The sequence below is a fragment of the Sciurus vulgaris genome, assembly GCF_902686455.1.
Source record: "Sciurus vulgaris genome assembly, chromosome: 14".
NCBI lineage: Eukaryota > Metazoa > Chordata > Mammalia > Rodentia > Sciuridae > Sciurus > Sciurus vulgaris.
In genome coordinates, this window is record NC_136475.1 from 51,539,128 (window position 1) to 51,561,130 (window position 22,003).

At 31.5% G+C, this 22,003-nt stretch overlaps 1 protein-coding gene and 1 long non-coding RNA gene across 3 annotated transcripts in view; both read left to right on the forward strand.

The window, feature by feature from the left end:
* PPP4R3B (protein phosphatase 4 regulatory subunit 3B) overlaps nt 1-22,003 on the forward strand; it is a 65,123-nt gene that overhangs the window by 40,157 nt on the left and 2,963 nt on the right. Inside the window, exons 8-15 of one of the 2 annotated variants that reach the window (XM_079110208.1) lie at nt 710-841; nt 2,113-2,215; nt 5,670-5,711; nt 7,478-7,636; nt 10,843-11,012; nt 12,833-12,972; nt 13,351-13,514; nt 14,878-15,080. In XM_079110208.1, the coding sequence (XP_078966334.1) occupies nt 710-841; nt 2,113-2,215; nt 5,670-5,711; nt 7,478-7,636; nt 10,843-11,012; nt 12,833-12,972; nt 13,351-13,514; nt 14,878-15,080 (1,113 nt within the window). Of the gene's footprint in view, nt 1-709; nt 842-2,112; nt 2,216-5,669; nt 5,712-7,477; nt 7,637-10,842; nt 11,013-12,832; nt 12,973-13,329; nt 13,515-14,877; nt 15,081-22,003 lie in introns of both variants that reach the window. The other variant, XM_079110207.1, reaches the window with a different exon arrangement.
* Nucleotides 2,222-2,989, forward strand: LOC306643912. The gene is made up of 2 exons (XR_013759115.1): nt 2,222-2,893; nt 2,928-2,989. It is a non-coding gene; the product is annotated as an uncharacterized lncRNA (long non-coding RNA).

Here is a 22,003-nt window from a genome sequence, read left to right on the forward strand (position 1 = left end):
TACTGTAGTATGCTGATTTTAAGTCCTTTGGGTATAGGCCGAGGAGTGGGATAACTGGGTCAAATGGTGGTTCCATTCCACGTTTTCTAAGGAATCTCCACACTGCTTTCCAGAGTGACTGCACTAATTTGCAGCCCCACCAGCAATGTATTTATTAGTGTACCTTTTTCCCCCACATCCTAGCCAACACCTAGAATTGCTACTTTAAAAAAATATATATAGAATGCAAGGAAATTTTGTAATGACAGTTGTTTTGTAACTCTTATATTAAAGCTAATATAATAAATCTACTTAACTAGATTATTATATAACAGATAAAACACAATGTTCATCCATTTATCTCCTATAAAGAGTTGAGTGCTAGGTTATACTTCTTGTCTGTTGTTTTCAAATTATGTTTTATTTAGTATTACACAATGTGTGATCTTACTTCTTTAACCTCTAAATTTATGCCTCATTATCTAGAATAAGAATCTAATGTAGAACCTCTAATGATCAAAATCACTAGATTGTGTTTTATAGTTTCCTATAAGCTGGGGCATATTCTACTTTTTTTTTCCTCTTTCTTTTGGAGTGGTATTTTTTCAGTGTAGTGTTTTTAGAATTTTGAAACTCTTGTTTTTCTTTATATGATTCTGATTTTGTTCTTTCAGTTGGTTTATTTGTCTTACATTCAAATGAAGTTTAACGTAAATATGTTTTCTTTCAGGATATTCTTCTTATTAATGTAGTAATTGAACAGATGATCTGTGATACTGATCCTGAGTTAGGAGGTGCAGTTCAGTTAATGGGACTTCTTCGTACTCTAATTGATCCAGAAAACATGCTGGCTACAACTAATGTAAGAAATTACCCTGATATTAAAAATTTTGACCTAGACAGTTTTACATGACTTTTTAATGAAATTTTGAGAAACAATCAATACCTTCATTTGTACACTTAGTATTCACAAAGCATTGGTGTTCTTGTAGCAGTTCACTTGCAGCATGTACAAGATTATAATTGTTAAAATCTTACTAATTTGTTAACTTCATAAAAATTCATACACAGCATTGTGAATATCCTTAAAACAACTACACCATGTACTATAAAGTAGTAAATAAAAGGGTAAATTTCATATAGTTCTCTGACAATAGAAAGAAAAGAATGTATACTGAAGGACTTTTTTTTTTTTTCCTCTTTAATTTTGGCAGTACTAGAGATTGAACCCAGGGGCACTCCACCACTGAACTATAATTCCCAGCCCTTTTTATTTTTATATTCCCTTAAAATTAGAGAATACATGCATTACTTCTTTTACTAGTTTGTGGGCCCAGTTGTGTGAAAAATAGTGGCAAAAAGTCAAATGATAAATTGTAAACTTCAAGTTCTAAATTTTCATATTTTTGCATATTGACTTAATAAATTGATTCAGTAGTTGTCCAAATTTGGATAGGTATTGAAATCCAGATTTTAAGCAGTTTACCAGTCACATGACATGATTGTTCATTTCTGTGTTTTTCCTTCTTTCTTTTTTATTTAAACCACAGATGTTCTACCACTGAGCATATATATTCCAGTCCTTTTATTGTTTGAGATAGGGTCTTACTCAGTTACCAAGGCTGGCCTCAAATTTGTGATTCCCTCCAGTTCAACCTCCCAGGTTATTGGGATTATTGTGATGGCTCACGCCTGGCTTGTTTTTGTTCTTTTTTAAGTGGTTTTTTGTTGTTGTTTCCTTCAGAAACAGGTGACAGATAGGGCTTTTGTTTTTGTTTTTTGTTTTCTTTTTTTGGTTTTGGATGATAACTATTTTTAAAGAATTTTATACAACTAAATAACCAAACATATGAAAATAGCATAAACCTTAATAACCACTGCTGTCCATTTTCTATTATATTCTTGGGAAAAGAATCGGGAAGCTGTGCAATAAGAAACAAGTGATCAGCAGTGGTTATTGTGGTATATGTCGTTCTCATGTGTTTGCTTATTTGGTTTTATTTTTCACCTCACATATTTAGCATTTATGTGTGGTAAGAACACTTAAAGTCTAACTTAAAGTATGTTGTTTATATGTGGCCTGGACTAGTAATGCTTGAAGATGTTTTCTTAATTCTTAATTGTTTGTTTCAGAAAACTGAAAAAAGTGAATTTCTAAATTTCTTCTACAACCATTGTATGCATGTCCTTACAGCACCACTTTTAACTAATACTTCAGAAGACAAATGTGAAAAAGGTAGGTTCTCTTCTTTATCTGCTTATGACTTCTATTTGTAAAGAAGAGTAAAATAAATATTAAAACTAACATGCTGTTTACTTGGTGCTTTATGTGACAGGGAAATTACTACAGAAGTATTTATACTGCAGTAAAAACTCATGATTTTCCTTGTTTTTGCGTATCTGTGGAAGAAAATGATAAAGAAAATGTGGCAAAAAGTATTACTGAGAGAGATATAAACATTTTTAAAAAAGAGATTGTCCGCAGAGTTAGAGTAGCTATCTAGAGAGAGTTAATATCTAACAGTGTATTGCCTGCATTAGAAATCTAAGGGTATGGCTGGCACAGTGGCACAAGCCTGTAATTTCAGTGACTCAAAGGCTGAGGCACGAGGATCACAAATTCAAGGCCAGTCTCAGAATTTAGCAAGACCCTCTCGGAACAAAAAATGAAAAGGACTGGGTATGTAGCTCAGTGGTACAGTATCCCTGAGTTTAAATTCCAGGACACCAAAAAAAAAAAAAAAATCTAAGAGAACTATCAGTTCTGAAGAACAATTTGACATTGTAGTGAAAGCTTTCTTATTCTCTTATTTCACAATGTCAGGATAAGAAATTGATGATTGAAGGGTTAATCTAAAAGCAGATGATGATTAAAGCAGATAATGACTTCTTTTTTTTTTTTTTTTTTTTTTTTGTTGTTGTTGTTGTTGTTGTTGTTGTTGTATGAGGGATGAGCCCAGGGGCACTTTACCACTGAGCTACATTCCCCAACCCCTTTTTTTAAACAAGATCTCACTAAGTTGCAGAGGCTGTCCACCAACTTGTAATCCTCCCATTTCAGCCTCGTGAGTCATTTGGATTACACTCATGCATCACTGCACCTGGCTCTTCAAACATTTTAATTTTTTTTAGTTGTAGAATCAAACCCAGTGCATCACATGTGCTAGGCAAGCACTCTACCCCTGAGCCACAACCCCAGTCCATTCACATATTTTAATTGAACCTGTAAACGTACAATCATATGCTAACATATAGGGGTAATGGGTTTTTCAGTATGCATTTTTGTATTCTCTATTACCTTTGTTAAATAAATTACAACTGTATAAACTATAAATTCTGGTTTCACTTTATTAAACTGAAGTGGAAATTGAAAGATATTTTAAAGCAGTCTGAATGCAGAATCCTGTTATGATTTTAAATATATCTCTTCAGGTATACATTTAATTTGGCAGCAATTTTTTACTTGATCTCTACTATATCCAATTTAACTGTAGATATTCTAGCTATATTAAATTTCATCAGTCTGTAATATTCACTTAGTGGTACCAGGAATTGAACCCAGAGGTGCTTACCCACTGAGCCACAACCCCAGCCCTCTTTATTTTTTATTTTTAGATTGGATCTCACTAAGTTCTTAGGGCATTGATAAGTGACTGCAGATGGCTTTGAACTTGCAGTCCTCCTGCCTCAGCCTCCCCAGGTGCTGGGATTACAGGTGTGCACCACTGCATCTGGCTATTTAAATTATATTATCATGCTGCTATAATATATGCTAGCTTAAACAGAGGACTTAGATAAGTATACCGTTGAATTTGTGAAATCAGAAATTAGTAGCAACATCCAGGCTCTGTGACAATGCTTGGGAAGCTGAAACAGGAGAACCAATAGTTTGAGGCCAGCCTTAGCAACTTAGCAAGACCCTGTCTCAAAATTTTAAAAGACTGGGAATGTGTCTCAGTGGTAAAAAAGTGCCTGAGTTCACTTTGCAGGACCAAAAATAAAAAAAGAAGTAAGTATGTGGGGGCATACTAGAGTATTAGAAGTCAATTAGAAAGTCAATTAACGCAATTTTACAAAAGTAATAATGTTGTAACAGAGGTACCCCCCCTATAATACCATAGATTTTTTTCTGATGATATTCCCTAGGGAATGTTTGTGCATATGCATAATTAGTATAAGAATGTTACTGTATTGTTTGTGGTAGGAATTGAACAAAGTATGGTGTATTCACATAAAGGAATATCATATAGAGTTAAAATAATTGAAATGAATTTTGATGTATCAATTGAATAGTTCTCAAAAATATGAAGTTGAATGGTATAAAAACAAATCACAGAAGATTTTATAGATGATTCTATTTATATAAACTAAAAATATGCAATTTTAATGTTTATTTTAAAATAAAACACTTCTAGCATACAGAAATAAAAAGATAAAGAATAAATTCTCATGTGCTCTGTATTGGCTTTATAAAACAAACTTGCTAAACTTCTTTTCAGATTTTTTTCAATGAAAAAAGCCTTACAGATGTTTTTCATGTGCCCCTTCACATTTCATTCCCATTCTATCCTCACTCCCCTATTCCTCAAGGTATGCTGAATTTGGAGTGTATCACTCTTATATTTGCTTATGCTTTTTATATGTATAATATAGCATTGTTTTTCATATTACCAGATTTTATATACATTTCTTCTTATATGTTATTCTTCATTTTTCCCTTTTATCTGATGCTATTTTTGAGATCTGTTCATATTGATACTTCAATTCTTATTTATTTTCAAATAAATAGCATTTTAAGATCTTTGCACAGGTACTGGGGTCGTAGCTCAGTGGTAGAGCACTTGCCCCTCACCTGAGGCACTAGGTTTGATCCTCAGCACCACATAAAAATAAAGGTGTTGTGTCCATCTACAACTAAAAAAACAAACAAAAAAAAACTTAAAAAAAAAATCTTTGCACAGTATTCTCTTGTATGAGTAGGCTATAATGTAGCTATTCCATTACATTCGTTTCTAGCTTTTTGCCATTGTAAAGAATGCTTCAGTATACATTTCTGTGCACTATAATTTGCTTTCCTGTGCAAATGTACCTATATGTGATAGATATAGTATGTGTACCTGGAAAATGTCCTACTTTATTTATTTATTTTTTTATTTTTTAAGCATATCATTGGGGGCTAGGGTTGTAACTCAGTGACAGAGCACTAACATGTGCAAGGCACTGGGTTCGATTCTCAGCACTACATATAAATAAATAAAATGAAGGTTCATTGCCATATTGTGTGTGTGTGTGTGTATAAAGCATATCATTAACATGTTATTCCAAAGTTTTATTAATATCTGTATTTTCTGTTTTTAAGTATGTGATCCAGTGACATATCCTGATTATCAAATGATGAATGGGAGATAAAAGAAGATATATCAATCAGTCTTATCTTTGGTTATGGTCTCACTTTTTTTTTTAATCAGAATACTTATCCTATGTTGTCTTTTAATAATTTCTTACCTGCACCCAATTCTTTGAAAGATTGCATATAGATGTATACAACTGACTGGCAGCCAGCTCTTAATGATCCTTAAGAAGGTTAAAGGTGACTGATTGAAGATATGTTTTGTATGTTATAAAGTACTAGGGAGGTATGAGATATTGTTACTAAAGTAGTTAATTGTGATTTTTTTTTTTTTAATTAGATAATATAGTTGGAGCTAACAAAAACAACACAATTTGCCCTGGTAAGTATAAATTCATATTTTATGAACTAATACAAATTATAACTTGTTTCTTACTCAGAATGTAATGCATTTATGTAAGTCTAAGGAAAGCATATTTTCAACATAAAAATACAATCAAAAAATAGGTTCACTTTTTTCTTTATTATAAAGAAGAAATTCCACTTGCTCCAACATGAAATATGAAAAAACCAGTGGGATTTGCTTCTGTTTTTTTCTGTAAATTTGCAGCTTGTTTTCTGATATTGTCTGTAAGTTGAGAATTTATTGTTTTTTAAATCCAATAAACTAAGACTAGTTAGTTAGAAACTAGACTTTATGGCAACCTTGTGCTTATTATCCATGAACCTAAGTCTAAACATGGTTACTTCTACTTAGAACATGTATAGTAGGTATGGTCTGTTAGTATTGAAGCTATATACTGTGTGCACCTAGCTTTGCATCTTTTCTACCAGGTTCATCAAAGTTTCTGGAGATCTGGGTGAGGGGCACATGCCTGTAATCTCAGCCACTCAGAAGGTTGAAACAAGAGTATCACAAGTTCAAATCCAGTCTGGGCAATTTAGTGAGACTGTCTCTGATAACAACAATGTGGAGTGGGATCTGAGGATGTAGCTCAGTGGTAAAGTACTTAGCATACATGAGGTCCTGGATTCAATCCCCAGTATACTGCAAAAAATAAAATTAAAAATTCCAGAACCAGTTTCAAATAAGGAGACTTTTTAGAATGTCAGGTTAGAATAGATAGAGATGTGAATAATTTCTTCACCATATAGGAAAAGGAAAAACAAAACATTTGTTTAACACCATGCATTCTTGTTTAAATACAGTTTTAGAATTGAAAAATAAATTTTTTTTTATGGTGAGAAGTTTTGTCTGTGGCATACTGGCTATTTATATTAGAAGTAAGTAAAACTTTTTACCTGCATTTAAAGTAGAAACATTCTTTAAAATACCAGAATTATATTTTTTGTGGTAATTTTGTTATGAAAAAGAATGCTGCTTTACCCAAATGGGCTTCCATTTCCACAAAGTATTTGTTTGCCATCTTTTGTATTAAAAAAAAATTGTATTTGGAAATGTTGATTATTTTTTTCTATTTTATAAGGCTGATTCCATAATGTCCTCAAAGTTGAATATTTCCTATTTCCTTGGCAAAGCATTTGTAATACAGTAATTATACTTATAAGTCCTTGATATACATTAAAATTTGATAGCAGTTCAAAATCATTTCTTGAATTTCAAAATCAAAGCCTCTTGAGGGGGAAAAGAACGCAAGTTTATTTCAGTAGGTCTTTTATTATGGATATCATGAATTGATTGATGTTTCACTTTATATTCAGATAGCCAAAAATATCTTTCTCTTAGATGTGTTTAAAGAAAGCATAGTAATTTTTCTTAAGAAATTTGCATTGAGCACTTTAGGCAAAACATTTGATGTAATCCCTCTTTACTATGAACCCTTTTATAGATTCATTAATATTAATGATAATACTTAAGGAAGCATTACCAAGAAATCTCAGTGAAATGGAGGTTGTATTACATTTGTAGATTCAGATTGAGTTTTCCTTTCTGTTAGGAAATATCTATTTAGTTAGGTAAAACTGATAATATTTCTGGATAGTCTGCCTAAGAAAAAGTAAACATCTATAGCCTTTTTAATTGATAGAAAAACAGAAGAAAAATTGTTCTAAAATATAGGATATAATCTTAGTCTATTTAGATATATTAACAATATTTTATTTTTATGAGATGACTTTCTTTTGTAGATAATTATCAAACAGCACAGCTACTTGCCTTAATTTTAGAGTTACTCACATTTTGTGTGGAACATCACACATACCATATAAAGAACTACATTATGAACAAGGACTTGCTAAGAAGAGTCTTAGTCTTGATGAATTCAAAGCACACATTCCTGGCCTTGTGTAAGTAACCATTTAAATGGACATTCTTGTAAAATGTTTTAAGAAACAACTTTTTGGTAGAGATAAAAGCTAAATTACCTTTCAGAGTTTTTTCTGTTTATTTGTTGAGCAGTGTTTATGCTATTAATGAGATGATTGTAGAAGTCCTAATCTTTTCTGTTCTGTTCTTAAAGGGCCAGAAGAGTAGATTATAATGCTTCCCCACTTACATCTTGCACCCATTTAGATTCATTTAACAATATTTGTAGTAATATGATAGCCATGTGCAATGACAGCATTTCACTAAGGGGACCAGACTTGTCATCTTTTCCCTTCTCTCTTGGTGAAACTATCATTTACTACTGACATAATCTCCCTAACCTTTTATTTTTATAATCTTAAAATAGCCAGTGTTAATTATTAACTGTCTGCATTTTTTTCCTTTTCATTCCTTTCTCTATTCCTGTACATAAACATAGTCACACACATATAGGATTTATTGTTTTTATTTGTACAGAAAACTGGATCACATTAACATATTTTCTCTCACTACTACTACTCTGTTAGTTGATACGGTATAGATTTTTTTTTTTCCTATAAGATAGCAAAAGAACATGTTCATAATGTGACTCTTCCATAATTTTTTGTACCATTTTCTAGTGAATGGATTGCAAGATTATTTTTGGTTTTTGGCCACTCCAGACTACACTTGTAAACCTAATATACTAATTTTAATATGTTGATTTATTTATTTATGTAAGATAGATTCCCAGTAATAAGATTGCCAGGATAAAGTGTTTATATACTTCATACTTTTTAATAAATATTTTTTAAATTTTTTTTTAATTTAACATACAGCTGCCAGATTTCTTTCCAAAAAGCTTGAAACGTTTGACAGTGTCCCTGTACTCTTACTTGCCTTTTTAAAATTTTATCAATCTGATGATGGAGAGTGTGGTATTCCATTTTTGTTTTAATTTGCATTTTCCCCATAGCATCTTTTCATATTTTAGTACAATATACATTTTTGTCTATTGTAAATTACATGTTATCTTTTTCTTAGAGTTCTTTAGGGTAACAAAAAATATGGCTTATTTTCTTCTTATGGTCTTTGAGGGGTTTTTTTTTGTCTTGTCCAAGAAGGCTTCTATATTCTATATAAGTATTCTTTTCAATTTTCTTCTAATATTTTTATTCTTTCCTGTTGTACATTTATATATATAATGCATCTGAAATATGCTTTTGGATATTTGAAGTTATGGTCTAGATTTATTCTTTTCTAGATGGATAAGACAACCATGCCAACACCTTCATTAAATAAACCACATTTTCCCCACAAAATTAAAATACCACCTTTGTTAAATAGTAAGTTAACAGGTACACTTGTGTCTTAATTATGGGCTATCTGTTCTTTAATCTTGTCAGTTGAAATAATGGGGGTGTTCATTATGCCATTGTACTTCTGTTGTAGAACTGGGCACAGTGGCACACACCTGTAATCCTAGTTACTTGGGAGGCTAAGGCAGGAGGATTGCAAGATTGAGACCAGCCTCAGCAATTTAGGGAGACTCTCTTAAAATAAAAAGGGCTAGGGATATAGTTCAGTGGTAAAATACCTAGGTTCCCAGTACTGGGGCGGGGGGGATAAAAATATTTCTGTTATAAGGTTTACTACCTCCTGAGTACCCCCTTTTTCCTTTTTTATCATTTTCTTTGTTATGTTTAGACTTTTTTTCCTTGCACAATACCTTAAAAATAATTTTATTCAGTTCATCTTGATTGGAATTACTCTTTGAATTTTAATTTTGGAAGTATGAATGTTTTCATAGATTGTCCCATCTGGTTTTCTATAAATAGTACTTTCTGGTGATTGCAGAGTATTCCTTTAATATGGTTAAATCCCAATGGAATGAATTTCCAGTATTTAAATATTTGTTGTTTTAGAATTGCCATTATTATTAGTTACGTTGTAACTGTAGCTTTGCATGCGTGTCATTTCATTCACCAGCAGTGTATGGTACCTGATTGTGATTCTTACACCTTTGCCAGTTCCTCGGGTTTTTTTGTTTTTTGTCTTTTATTTTATTTTTATTTTAAATCCTAAGTGAAATATTTCTTATCCTGCCACAAAAAGAGGTGATGTTATAAGTCTTAACACTTCTCCCCACATTGGGTTGGTGTCCCAGTTAAATTTCTTATGTAACCTATTTCTGTTTTATTCTCAGATATTTGAGCCTCTTGTAACAGGCACAACTTTATCATTTAACAACTTCCATTCTTAAACAGAGAACTGAAATGAGAGACTGACATAAAAATCAAAAGCACAGTGTTATCTATAGAAAATTTTAAATTAAGGGGGAAAGGTTACAAGATCAGATATAAAAATGATTAAAATGTCAGTCCTTTGTGTTCCATAAGAATTTTAGCAATAATATTGCTAAATTTATTTAGCTAGGAAAAACTAGTTAGGAGAGAAATTTCTTTTTCAGTATCCTAAAATAAGAAGAGCTGAATTACACTGTTTACTCAGTGCTATTTTTTTTTTCTTTCACAAATACATTCTTATCTGCCACAGTGCATGTTTGCCCAAGGCAAAATAGCTCATACAATTGGTGAATAAGGGAATGACATTATAATGTGAGTGTAGCCGTGATTCACAAATGGTTTTTTCAAGACCCATAGAGCTAGAATCATGGCAGAAGAATTACAACCTTCACTGGAAAAGTTAAAAGATGAAAAAAAATTTTTTCAAGATATCCTGTTAGGTTACTAGCAATTGCTTTTCTAGAAAGAAACACCTGCCCCCAGATTTCCCTCTCCCAGAGAGACAATCTTAGCTCTTGACAGACTGTTCCACTCCTGTCCCCACTTGCCTCCCAACTCATACTGAACTACCTTCACTGCATCTACCAAGCACTGCTCGTTAAGTGTTATCAGCATCTTCATTTGTGGGTTTTTAATATTTTTTTCTTTTTGCCATTGAGCTGACCACCCAGGTAGATTATTTATCTCCCAGATACTTTTTCCTGTTGTTGTTAACTCTAGCTATAAAGTTATACCAGTTTTTACCTATCCTCCCTAAACCCTTTATTTTTCTCAAAACCCAATTTTTTTAGTACATAATTTTACTTTTTGTTTTAGAATCCATATATTGCTTTATGGCAAAAATACCTGTAAAATAACAAATATTAGATCACCAGCTTATTCCCTTTTTTATGTTTAATTAGGTGCTCTTCGCTTTATGAGACGGATAATTGGCCTTAAAGATGAATTTTATAATCGTTACATCACCAAGGGAAATCTTTTTGAGCCAGTTATAAATGCTCTTCTGGATAATGGAACTCGGTACAATCTGTTGAATTCAGCTGTTATTGAGTTATTTGAATTTATAAGAGTGGTAAGTTTATATTAAAGAACTCTTAGTGATTATATGTAAAAGAATTAACTATTTGTGAAGCAGTATTTCTATGTAAAAGTAAAATAATAATATGTAAACAAGTGATTTCTTCATTCCCCTTTTTTTCCTAAAATTGTTATTCTAAGTGTCTTAGAATATATTTCTAATAAACTAAAGTTTTTTAAAAATCAGTTACTTTTATATTCTTATTTGCCACATGTTTGTAGTTGAGTGGGTTGTTTTGTTTTGTTTTCGGTGTGTGTGTGTGTGTGTGTGTGTGTGTGTGTGTGTGTTGTGCTGGGGATCGAATCCAGGTCCTCACACATGCTGTACACATGCTCTATCACTGAGCCACACCTCTAGACCAGTATTTTAAATTATGAAATTTAAAAGAGATTCAGCATAGACTTGTAACTCAGATTTACTCAATTTTCTCAGTTCCATACTTACTGGCCAAATGTTTCAGGATCACATCTGGTATATATGGACATTTCAATCATGCATACCATTCATGTGATTTCATCTACCTTATTTTGCAGATGAGGAAATTAAGATAACCAAAGTGATTCATTGACTTAATCAGTAGATTTCATTTGGTTAGTAGCAGTCAGCATTTAAAACTGGTCTCATCTCAGTTTCAGGCAACAAAGGATGTGTTATAAAAAGATCTGGAGAGAGCTATATTTGAACAACAGGAGTAAGACAGATAATGGTATAGTCAGTACAACAAATTTACCTCTCCTGCACTAAACACACAGAGAAATCATCCATCAAGGAAATGGCTATATAGTTGGAAAGAATATTTTTTTTAAAAAAAGTGAATGCTAGAAAATTACTCTGTGGTTTTATTTCTTAGTAAATGATTTCTACTGATGACATGTTATTCTCATATGAAGAATATTTCATTGACTAGATTGTTTTCCTGAGAATATGGTTGTTGAAAGGATGAAGAGAAATGCAGTCTTCAACCTTAGCAAAGAAGGAATGTAGTTAACTAGCTCACTAGTATCTGAACCCAGGTTCATAGCATATTGTTCTAATGAATCAGAACTTTTTATATTCTTAAATACTTTTTTTTATTAACTTGGTTTTTTTTCCTTTCAAATATTGGTGAGATACTGACAAAATGATATGTATGGTTCATAATTCCATCCCTAGTCTCATAATTGAATTTAAATTTTTTTGAAAATAAATTTGAGTAATAAATACATTGAATCCCCAAAATTATCTTTTTGTTCCACATAGAATAGTATATAGCAGGAATAGACAAGTATAATTCCAGATACATATTTCATTGGAACTATATGCATACTATAAAGGAATCTACTTTATTTAGATAAGACATCCTATTTTGATGAACAGGAAGTCATTAAATTGTTGAAAATAGTATTTTAACATCTGCCCTCTTGTAATAAGCCATGTGCTCTTGATCAACCCATCCAATCTGTCTCATTTTGTGTTTATAAAACAGTATAATAAAACTTAATAGATTTGTGAGAATCAAGTGAAATTGTATGTGAACTTGCTTTTTAAACTGTAAAGTGCTATATAAATGCAAAAAGTTGCAGACGTAAACTAAATCCATTTACTTTTCAAATGTTCTTTATAGTCCCCCAAAAGGGCTCCAGTGAATTGCTTCTCCTTTTTCCCAAGTTTTCTGTGGAGTCCTGGCTCATGTATAAAGAAACTGGGACATTTATTTTTGGAAGGTGATTTTGAAAAACCTTTTTTAATCAGCTTTGGAACTATAATTTTTTTTTTAATTTTTCTCCTAACAAACATTGTATTGTGTTTGAAATGTAAATTTTGTGCTTATACAGGAAGATATCAAGTCTCTGACTGCACATATAGTTGAAAACTTTTATAAAGCACTTGAATCGATTGAATATGTTCAGACATTCAAAGGATTGAAGACTAAATATGAACAAGAAAAAGACAGACAGAATCAGAAACTGAACAGGTATTGCTGTAGTATATTGTACTTAGTTTACAGAATTGAATCCAAACATTTCCATAGTTTAGATTTTTCATGTGAAATTTACCAAGGAATTTTCTGTCACTAGATATAGCACAGGGTTGTGTAAGAGTAGGCTTTCCTTCCTACCCCAAGTCTATTATATGATGACTTACTACCCTGTATGACAACTCAAGATAAATTTTTAGTTTTTTAATATCTGAAAATATTTTGGAAAGTTTGGCTATATTTTATATCATGACCAAGGTGATTTGATATAATTGCAGTTAAAATTAGTTTCTATAGAAACTAATCTGGTCATGAATTTTAAGTCATTCAATATTTGTGATATATTTCTTACAGTGTACCATCTATATTGCGTAGTAACAGATTTCGCAGAGATGCAAAAGCCCTGGAAGAGGATGAAGAAATGTGGTTTAATGAAGATGAAGAGGACGAAGGAAAAGCAGTTGTGGCACCAGTTGAAAAATCTAAGCCAGAAGATGATTTTCCAGATAGTTATGAAAAATTTATGGAGACGAAAAAAGGTATTAACATTCTGATTTTAATTAAATCGTGCCTCCTCTTGTTTAGTACAGAAACTTATCTGTTTGGGAATTCTTTTCATATTTAAATTTTTTTTTTAATGTTTATTTCTATTTAGAAATTTCATTGTCTACTTCCACAATTTCCTTCTATGGAGTCTTGGCTTTATCTACACTAAAATCCCACTGGGGATTTTTATTTTTTTATTTTTATTACTGTACATGGGATTTCTTTTATTATTAGATTATTTGGGGGTTTCTTATTATCAAATAATAAAAAAAAATACAGATTCAAAGAAATCTGGAGTACTTCACCTTCACTTTTTACAGCTGAGGAAACTAAACTCAAAGAAATAACTTTGTTCTGAATTTAAAGATATTTTAAAACTTCTCTAAAGAAAATAATTAAGAAAAAAGTTAAATTTCCCCTTGGCACTTAGATATGTTTAACTTATTTTATAAAACTAAGATCTTATTACTCTCTTTCAAAAAAACTAATCACTTTAATTTTATGTCCTGAGGAATTGGCATTTTGGAATACCGTCTTGCAAATATCATCTAAATGTTTAATAAAAATGTATGTGTTAAAAGATAAAAGCATTTTATGAACTTATTTTGAATGTGACTTTTTTTAAGGCATTTGTTACTAGAAAATTTCATTGATTTATTACGTTTTTCTTGAAACTGATGTTTCCAGTCTCGTTTCCTATTCATAATGCTGTTGTTTTTGCTTCACCCTCAGGGGAAAATAGCCTATTAAAATGTCCTAAAGAATATGTAGGAACCTTTTGGTAGTTAGATTTTTCTTAATCATTATAGATAGATACCACTCTTGCTACTGTTGAAAGAAGCAGTAAGGCCATACTTTATTGCAGCCAGCGTTGAATGCCATGCTATTAAGAATCACATACAAAAATAGAAGTGATTAGATATTAAAGAAAGCCATAAAAGAAATACATAAACAAAACTGGAATATTCAGGGAATGAGTGACTGAGACTTGATGATAGACATTTTAAGTATTGACTTGTGGGAGAGGTTATTAGGTTTTAACAAGGAATAAATAAATAGAGTCAGTGAACAAAGGACAATAAAAGAAAGAGGCAGTTAATGATTATCTTTTCAAGAAAAATGAACAGCATTGTAGAATTCTAGCATAGAATGGAATGGCTGATTCTTATTCTTAAGGCTCTAATGTTGATTAGATTTCTAGGACTCTAGCTAATAGAGAAATATCACCATACACATGCTTTACTCTTAGAAAGCAAAGGCAATGTTTTATTTTAATGTTTTAATTATTGTTCTTTTAAAATGCATTGATTTAGCAATATTTATTGATGTAGGCTCAAATTTTTACTTTTGCTTTAGCAAAAGAAAGTGAAGATAAGGAAAACCTTCCCAAAAGGACATCTTCTGGTGGCTTCAAATTTACTTTCTCCCACTCTGCCAGTGCTGCTAATGGAACAAACAGTACAAACAGTAAATCTGTAGTGGCTCAGACATCACCAGCAAGTTCTAATGGTTCTTCTTCCAAAACTACAAACTTGACTTCGTCAGTAACAGCCACTAAGGTATGTGAATTAGCATTACACAAAAACAAACTCTGCCTTTTCCATCTGTAAAATTATTTCATGTTTGCTGAAGAAAATTTGTAAAATCAGAGCGATTTCAAAGGTGTAATCAGAACATGATGGGTAATATTTACTTTTCTTCAGATCTGTGGGTTTATCTGACACAAAATTGAAATACTCCTATAAACACATTGTGTGTCTGCTTCTGTTTATTATAAGAATGTTTTTGTTATTAAAATGCTGACTATAGAATTTGATTTTATTTAGCTATATCATATATATGTAAGCATCTCTTCCCATCCCTCCCCAAACCTGATTGTTTTTTAGTACTAAGTTGATTCTGATATTTCACTGATTTGACTCCTAGTCATTGTACATTATTTTCTTAAATAGATACAGTAGTAGGAATGTCTTCACACATATTATCAAATTCATCTCCAAGAGGTCTGTACCAGTTTATTTTCCCATCAGCAGTATATCAGTGTGCCTGAATCACTGCAGCTTGGCCAGTGCTGTTATAATTATTTTTAATCTTTTCCAGTTAGGTAGAGTATATGATACTTCTTTTCAAGTTATATGTCCCTTATTATATTCATAATGTTGAATTTTCTGTGTGTTTTCTGTTCATAGTGCCTTTTAAAAATCGTTTTATGTTTTCCTTAATGTAAATGAATCTTTGGTTAAGGATATAAAGAATATATCTGTAATTCTCATAGCAAATGTACTTTCCATTGGTTACTTTTCTTTTTATAAACAAATTTAAATTTTATGTGAAACTAGTTTCTTGTTTATTTTTATTTTTCACTATGTGAAACCATTCTTTCCCCAAAAAGAGTGACTTAGAAATTAAAATGCATCAGTATAGGACAATGGTTAGTGTATGTGTAGATGGACAAAACAAGGAAAATGTTATAGTAGTACAAAACCTAACTGAGGGAATGCGTCTTGTTTTGAACAGAAACTATACTTTGAGTTTACTGTTAACAGAAATGTAGAATCATCATTTTTTCTTTTATTGATGCATTAGTTATACTTAATAGTGAGATTTATTAAAATTAATTTTCACTTTTCAGTAGGACTATTTAATATATTGAGACATTAAGAACATCTACAGTGGAATTTTATTGTGTGGTTCAAATCTTGGCTGTTTCTTTCTAGCTGTTTGACCTTGAATAAGTTATTTAATTTCTCTAGGCCCTAGTTATCTGATTTTATATGGAGATATATTAGCACTTGCTTTATAAAGCTTGTTAAGAAATTTAAATTATTTAGTAAATGTGTACTGCTTAGATTATTGCTTGGCATTTTCTTTTTTAAATCAACTTAATACATGCACTTATTTTCAAAAGTCAAATATTGGTCACAATTATATTAGGAAAAAAATCAGTACTCTAATTCTTTCTATAAAAATATATATATTTTATATATATATTTATATATATATATTTTTTTTCCTTTTTGATATTAAGGATTGAACCAAGGGGCTTTCAACCACTGAGCCATATCCCCTTCCCTTTTTTATTTTGAAGCAGGGGCTTGCTAAGTTACTGAGCTGTCTTTGAACTTGTGATCCTCCATCCTCAGCCTCCGAAGTTGGTGGGATTACAGGTGTGCACCACAGTGCCTGGTGCTTTACATTCTTAATACCCGTTTTTTTCTTTGTAAGTAATATGTTATTGCTGCTGTGTTGTTTTATCAAGTTCAGACATAATTTAATTCCTTACTATGAAATGAAGATTCAGCTTTCTTATATTTACACTTGAATGTTCCTTACATCCTCACCCTTATTCTTCCCTTTATCATGATTTTTTAAAGTGTTCAATAAGTTTGTGATAATGAAGACAACAAATATTATTTATACTCTTCTGTACCACTAGTCTTTATACATTTTCACTTTTTATAGAGTAAATACAGCACTGTTTTTTGTTTTGTTAAAATAGTTGTGTCCATTGCTAATTCTGAAGGACCTCTTAGGTTATTTTTGTGTATTTTTCTCAAATCTTTCATTCTGTGCCAGTCTAGACTAGTTGCTCTCAAAATTTGCCACACAGCCATTGTCTTGAGGGCCTTTGCCCTTACCCTAAGACTCTTTTTGCTTTTCTCCTATTTTGTAATATTTATTTCCCATATCCTATGTCTGTGTTCTTTTTCTTGATCTGTCTCATTTTGATGGAGTATATCTTCTATTAGTTTCCTGAAAAAAGAATACCATGAGAGAGGTAAAATTTGAGATTTTGCAGGTATGAAAATTTCTTTTTTAAAAACTCTTACTTGATTAACAGTTTAAATGAATGCAAAACCAGATTGGCAATAATTTGTCCAAAAAGTTTGAAGTTATTGCTCTCAGGAGCTTTAAAGACATTCGTATTCCTCATCCTTTTTTGTGATTTTATTTTTTTCCTGAAAGCATTTGGGATTTTAGCCCTATATTTTGAAATTTAACAGTCATGTCCTATTTGAACAGTCATGGTTTGTCCATTGAACAGTCATGTCTTATTTTGGAACATTTTCTGCACTTTCACTGTAACTATGGGAGCCTTCTGGATTTGTCTGAACAGTTTTCATAACTTTTCTTTCCTATTAATCATTTCTGTTTTCTTGTCCCTTTTTTGGTAATATTGCCTTACGTTTTTAATGTGTTATCCTTCAAGATAATTTTTTCAATTAAGTACAAGCACAAATGTGTTTTCTAAAACCCTGTTGTCACTAACAACAGAATACATAATATTTGTTCTGTCTCTTGGGATAAAAACAGTGATTGTTCTTGAAACACAAGTTAATTGACCCATCACAAAATTTTGAGATTAAATAAGATAGGAATTCACAGAAGTAAAGGACTAGTTAAATTTGTTCACAATCGTCTTGAAAAACTGGCCACATTCCTAAAAGATTTCAGGTTTTTTATTCCAGTGGCCCTTAGTTTAGCTATTTCACCACCACTGTCAATTTTATACAGTTGAAAATGGGCAAGACTTTAGCTCCAAATGAAATTTTTAGAAAGATACTTTTTAAAGATTTGAATGCTATAAAGACACAAAGTACTTCTTTGTTATATACACATTTTCTATGAGAAAAATACTTATAAAATCACAATAAGATGCTATTATTGAATGCTAAAATAGATACTTCTTTTGCTACAGATTTGCAGAAGATAGTCAACCCTTAATTTTTTTTTTCATGTAAAATTTATCTTGTTGACCTTTCCATGGCAAAACATTAAAAAATCCCTGCAGAGTTCAAAAGGATGAATATGCCTTAATCTTTAATTAAATCATTAATGGACATTTGTTTCCTGCTCTTTGCAGTTGGAAGCATTGCAGCAATGTGACCTACAGACATCATTTCACATACATTATAGAATGTGTTTATAATTCTGATAATTATTTCCAAATGTAAAATAGGAAAAAATGGATAATTTCTTAACCTGATATATACTTCTGTTATTAAAAGCCTGTTTTGTACTTTTAAGTAGGAATGCTTCGGACCAGGAACATGACATTTAAAAAAAAAAAATGCCACTGTCACTGCTATTATTTAACTGTTCTGGTTTATTGGTCAAGGCAATTAGGCAAAATAAAAGTTGTAAATATCAAAAGGGAGATACCAAAACTATCACTTTTGATGATTTTTAAAAAGTATTTAAAATGATGTGTAAGATATCTTTTTTATTTCCTTCACTGAAGGATGATTCTTGAATTCCATTCTAGATTTGTTAATATTATGAATTATATATATATATAGTTAACATCATATTAATGTTATTACATATATGCATATTAAATACTATGGTTTCCTAACTATTGAATGTTGAAATATCCTTGCATATTTAAATTCCTCTAATTATAATTTACTTAGATGATTGGTTTGTTTCGGGAAAAAAATTGTCATTGATTTTTTTTTTAACTTTTATTAATGAATCCTTTGTTTTGTATTGGAAATTTTCCTCACATTTTTGATGATCATGGATTTTCTTTCATATTAAAAAATAAGTAACTGGGGGCTGGGGTTGTGGCTCAGTGGTAGAGCACTTGCCTAGCATATGTGAGGCACTGGGTTCAGTCCTCAGCACCACATATAAATAAATGAACAAAATAAAAGTCTACCAACATCTAAAAAAATATTAAAAAATAAAAAAGTAACTGGGCACTGTAGCACAAGTCTGTAGTCCCAGCTACTTGGGGTGCTGAGGCAGGAAGCTTGCTCGAGTTCAGGAGTACAAAGCCAACCTGGGCAACATAGCAAGACTCTATCTCAGGGAAAAAAAAAAGAAAAGAAAAAGTTTACAGATTTAACAAGTTGTCAGTTCAGTCAAAGAATCGTCTTTTCAACAAATGATGTTATAAACTAGATATCCACATGCCAAAAAAATGTTGGACCCCTCATTCACACCATGTTCAATATTTAACTCAAAATGAATAAAAGAACTAAACATAGGAGTTAAAAGTATAAAACTCTGAGGAAAAAAACAGGTGTAAATGTTCATGAACTTGGATTAGGCAGGGATGTCTTATATGACACACAAAAAAGAAATAAATTGAATTTCATCAACATTAAAAACATATGCTTCAGAGGACACTACTGTAAAATGAGAAGACAACCCACAAAATGGGATAAAATATTTGCAAATCACATATGAAATAAGGAATTGGTACCCCATACCTCAGTGTGACAAGTCAGTTTTGAAATGGGCAAGTATTTGAATAGACATTTCTCCAAAGAAAATGACACAAAGTACATAAGTATTCAGCATTATTAGCCAGCTAAGGAAATGCAAATCAGAACTGCAGTAAGTACCTTTCACAACCAATAGAAGGATTGTAATTTTAACAAAAAATGGATAGAAGTGGTGTTGGCAAGGATGCAAAGAAATTGTGACCCACTTAGATTCACAGCTTAAGAGCTTTGGAGTACAGTCTGGCAGTTCCCCAGAAAATTAAACATACAAGTTAACCATGTGACCCAGCAATTCCACACCTAAGTATATACTCAAGAAAACTGAAAACATGTCCACTCTGAACCTTGTACATGAATTTTAATAGCAGCATTATTCATAATAGCCAAAAAGCGGGAATAACCCATATCTGCTATACTAATGGGTAGATTAATAAAATGTGGTATGTCTGTATAATGGCTATTAATCAGACATGAAAGGGAATGATGTACTGATATATGCTACAATATAGATTAAACTTCAAAAACAAATGAAGTAAACCATTCACAGAAGACCATAGGCCACAGATCCATGGAAACAAAGATTAGTGGTTGCCAGGACCCTAGGAAGAGGGAGTAATAGAGTGACTGTTAATGGGTTTGGGCCTTTTGGGGGTAGGGGAGGGTGATGAAAATGTTCTGGAATTAGTAATGATGGTTAAATTACTAAGATTACTAAACTGTACTTTTTACTTTCAAAGTATTTAAAAGGGTAATTTTTATGGTGTGGGCTGAGCGATACTTTTGGGGAAGGTAGTTTATCTGTAGTTTAATTACCCACTTAGTTCCTACTTAGGCCATGGAGCCATCTAATTGTTACAACGCAGTGAGTCTACTACATCTGGGAAGTATAAGCTTGACTGAGGTGTTGTGAGCCTGAGGAGGAAAAAGAGCTAATATCAGAGGGGAGGGGTGTGCCTGCTTAGTATACCAAATTAAATTTGTCCCATTTTCTTCCTGGCATCTTACCTTTGCCCTTTACTTTGCCTGAAGTCCCAAAGTTCTTAATAGCGTTATTTTTGCTATAGAGTTTGTTTTCTTTATAAGTGGTAGTGATGGAGGAACACAGATTTCCTGGCTGTCAGAGGGGACAGAACCATTTGTCTGTTTTACTTGTATTTCCTCTTTTCCCCCACTGTTTTCCCGGCTTTATTGTCTAGTTTTTTTCTGAAGTTCTTTAAGAAAAATCAGTTTGATTCTCATTTCTTTTTCCCTTTACAGATATTTAGTTCTGGTTTCTTTCTTTCTATTATATGAGTTTACCTTGCCTCTGATTTCTCTTTTCCAAAAATTTCTTAACTTCCTCTGCTATTTTCTCATTTCTTTGAGGCTGTGTACCTCTGTAAATTTCTTTCACTTTGGTGAAGTTTAAGGAGGCAGAAGTTAAATACATTTATTGGTCTTCCAAAAGCTATAGTCAATGCAGGTTCTCTAATTATACAGATGTAATGGTTTTTAAGAATTAGTGCTGAGAAAGAAAAAAACTAGATGAACTAACAGTGCAAAAACCCTTAACAACTTTATGTCTTATCCATTTAATATTCCATGTACAAAAATGGTTCTCAACTTCATTAATAAGAAAAATCATTGTAAAAAAGAAAAATTTTAAGAGAATACTCTTGGAAAACAATCCAGACATCTAACAAAATTTAAATATGTGATGGGGTACAGCCATACAGTGGAATACAAGAGTTTAAAAGAAGAAAATGGAACTTTTATGTACTAACATCAAAACCTTTCTACATTGTATTTCTTATGTGAATATGATTGTGAATAGCTGTACTTATTAACAACCTGATATTTTAAAACAGTAAATTTCTGGATGTATATTAAAAATATGGACTCCATCCAACTTCATAGGATACATCTGGATTATAAACCTTTTGACTTCCAGCATTTCACATTTTGTATTTTTATTTTTATTGTAAATATGATTTTTAAATGTATGTTTTTGGTTATGTGTATGCATTGAAAATATGAATAAAATTCAAAATTAAATTGTTTTGATTGGCTTTTCAGACAATTTATTAATCTTAAGCCAAAAAAAAATCATTTTAGGTGTTAACCACCATTTAGGACTAAAATAATTTATACATTGATACATCTTCTTAAGCATAATTAAACTTTTATTGGTAACTCAAGGTCATCTTTGTGAATATCACTGATGCCTTTTTCTACTGCAGTTCTTTCTTCTCTCCCAATTTGTGTGACTT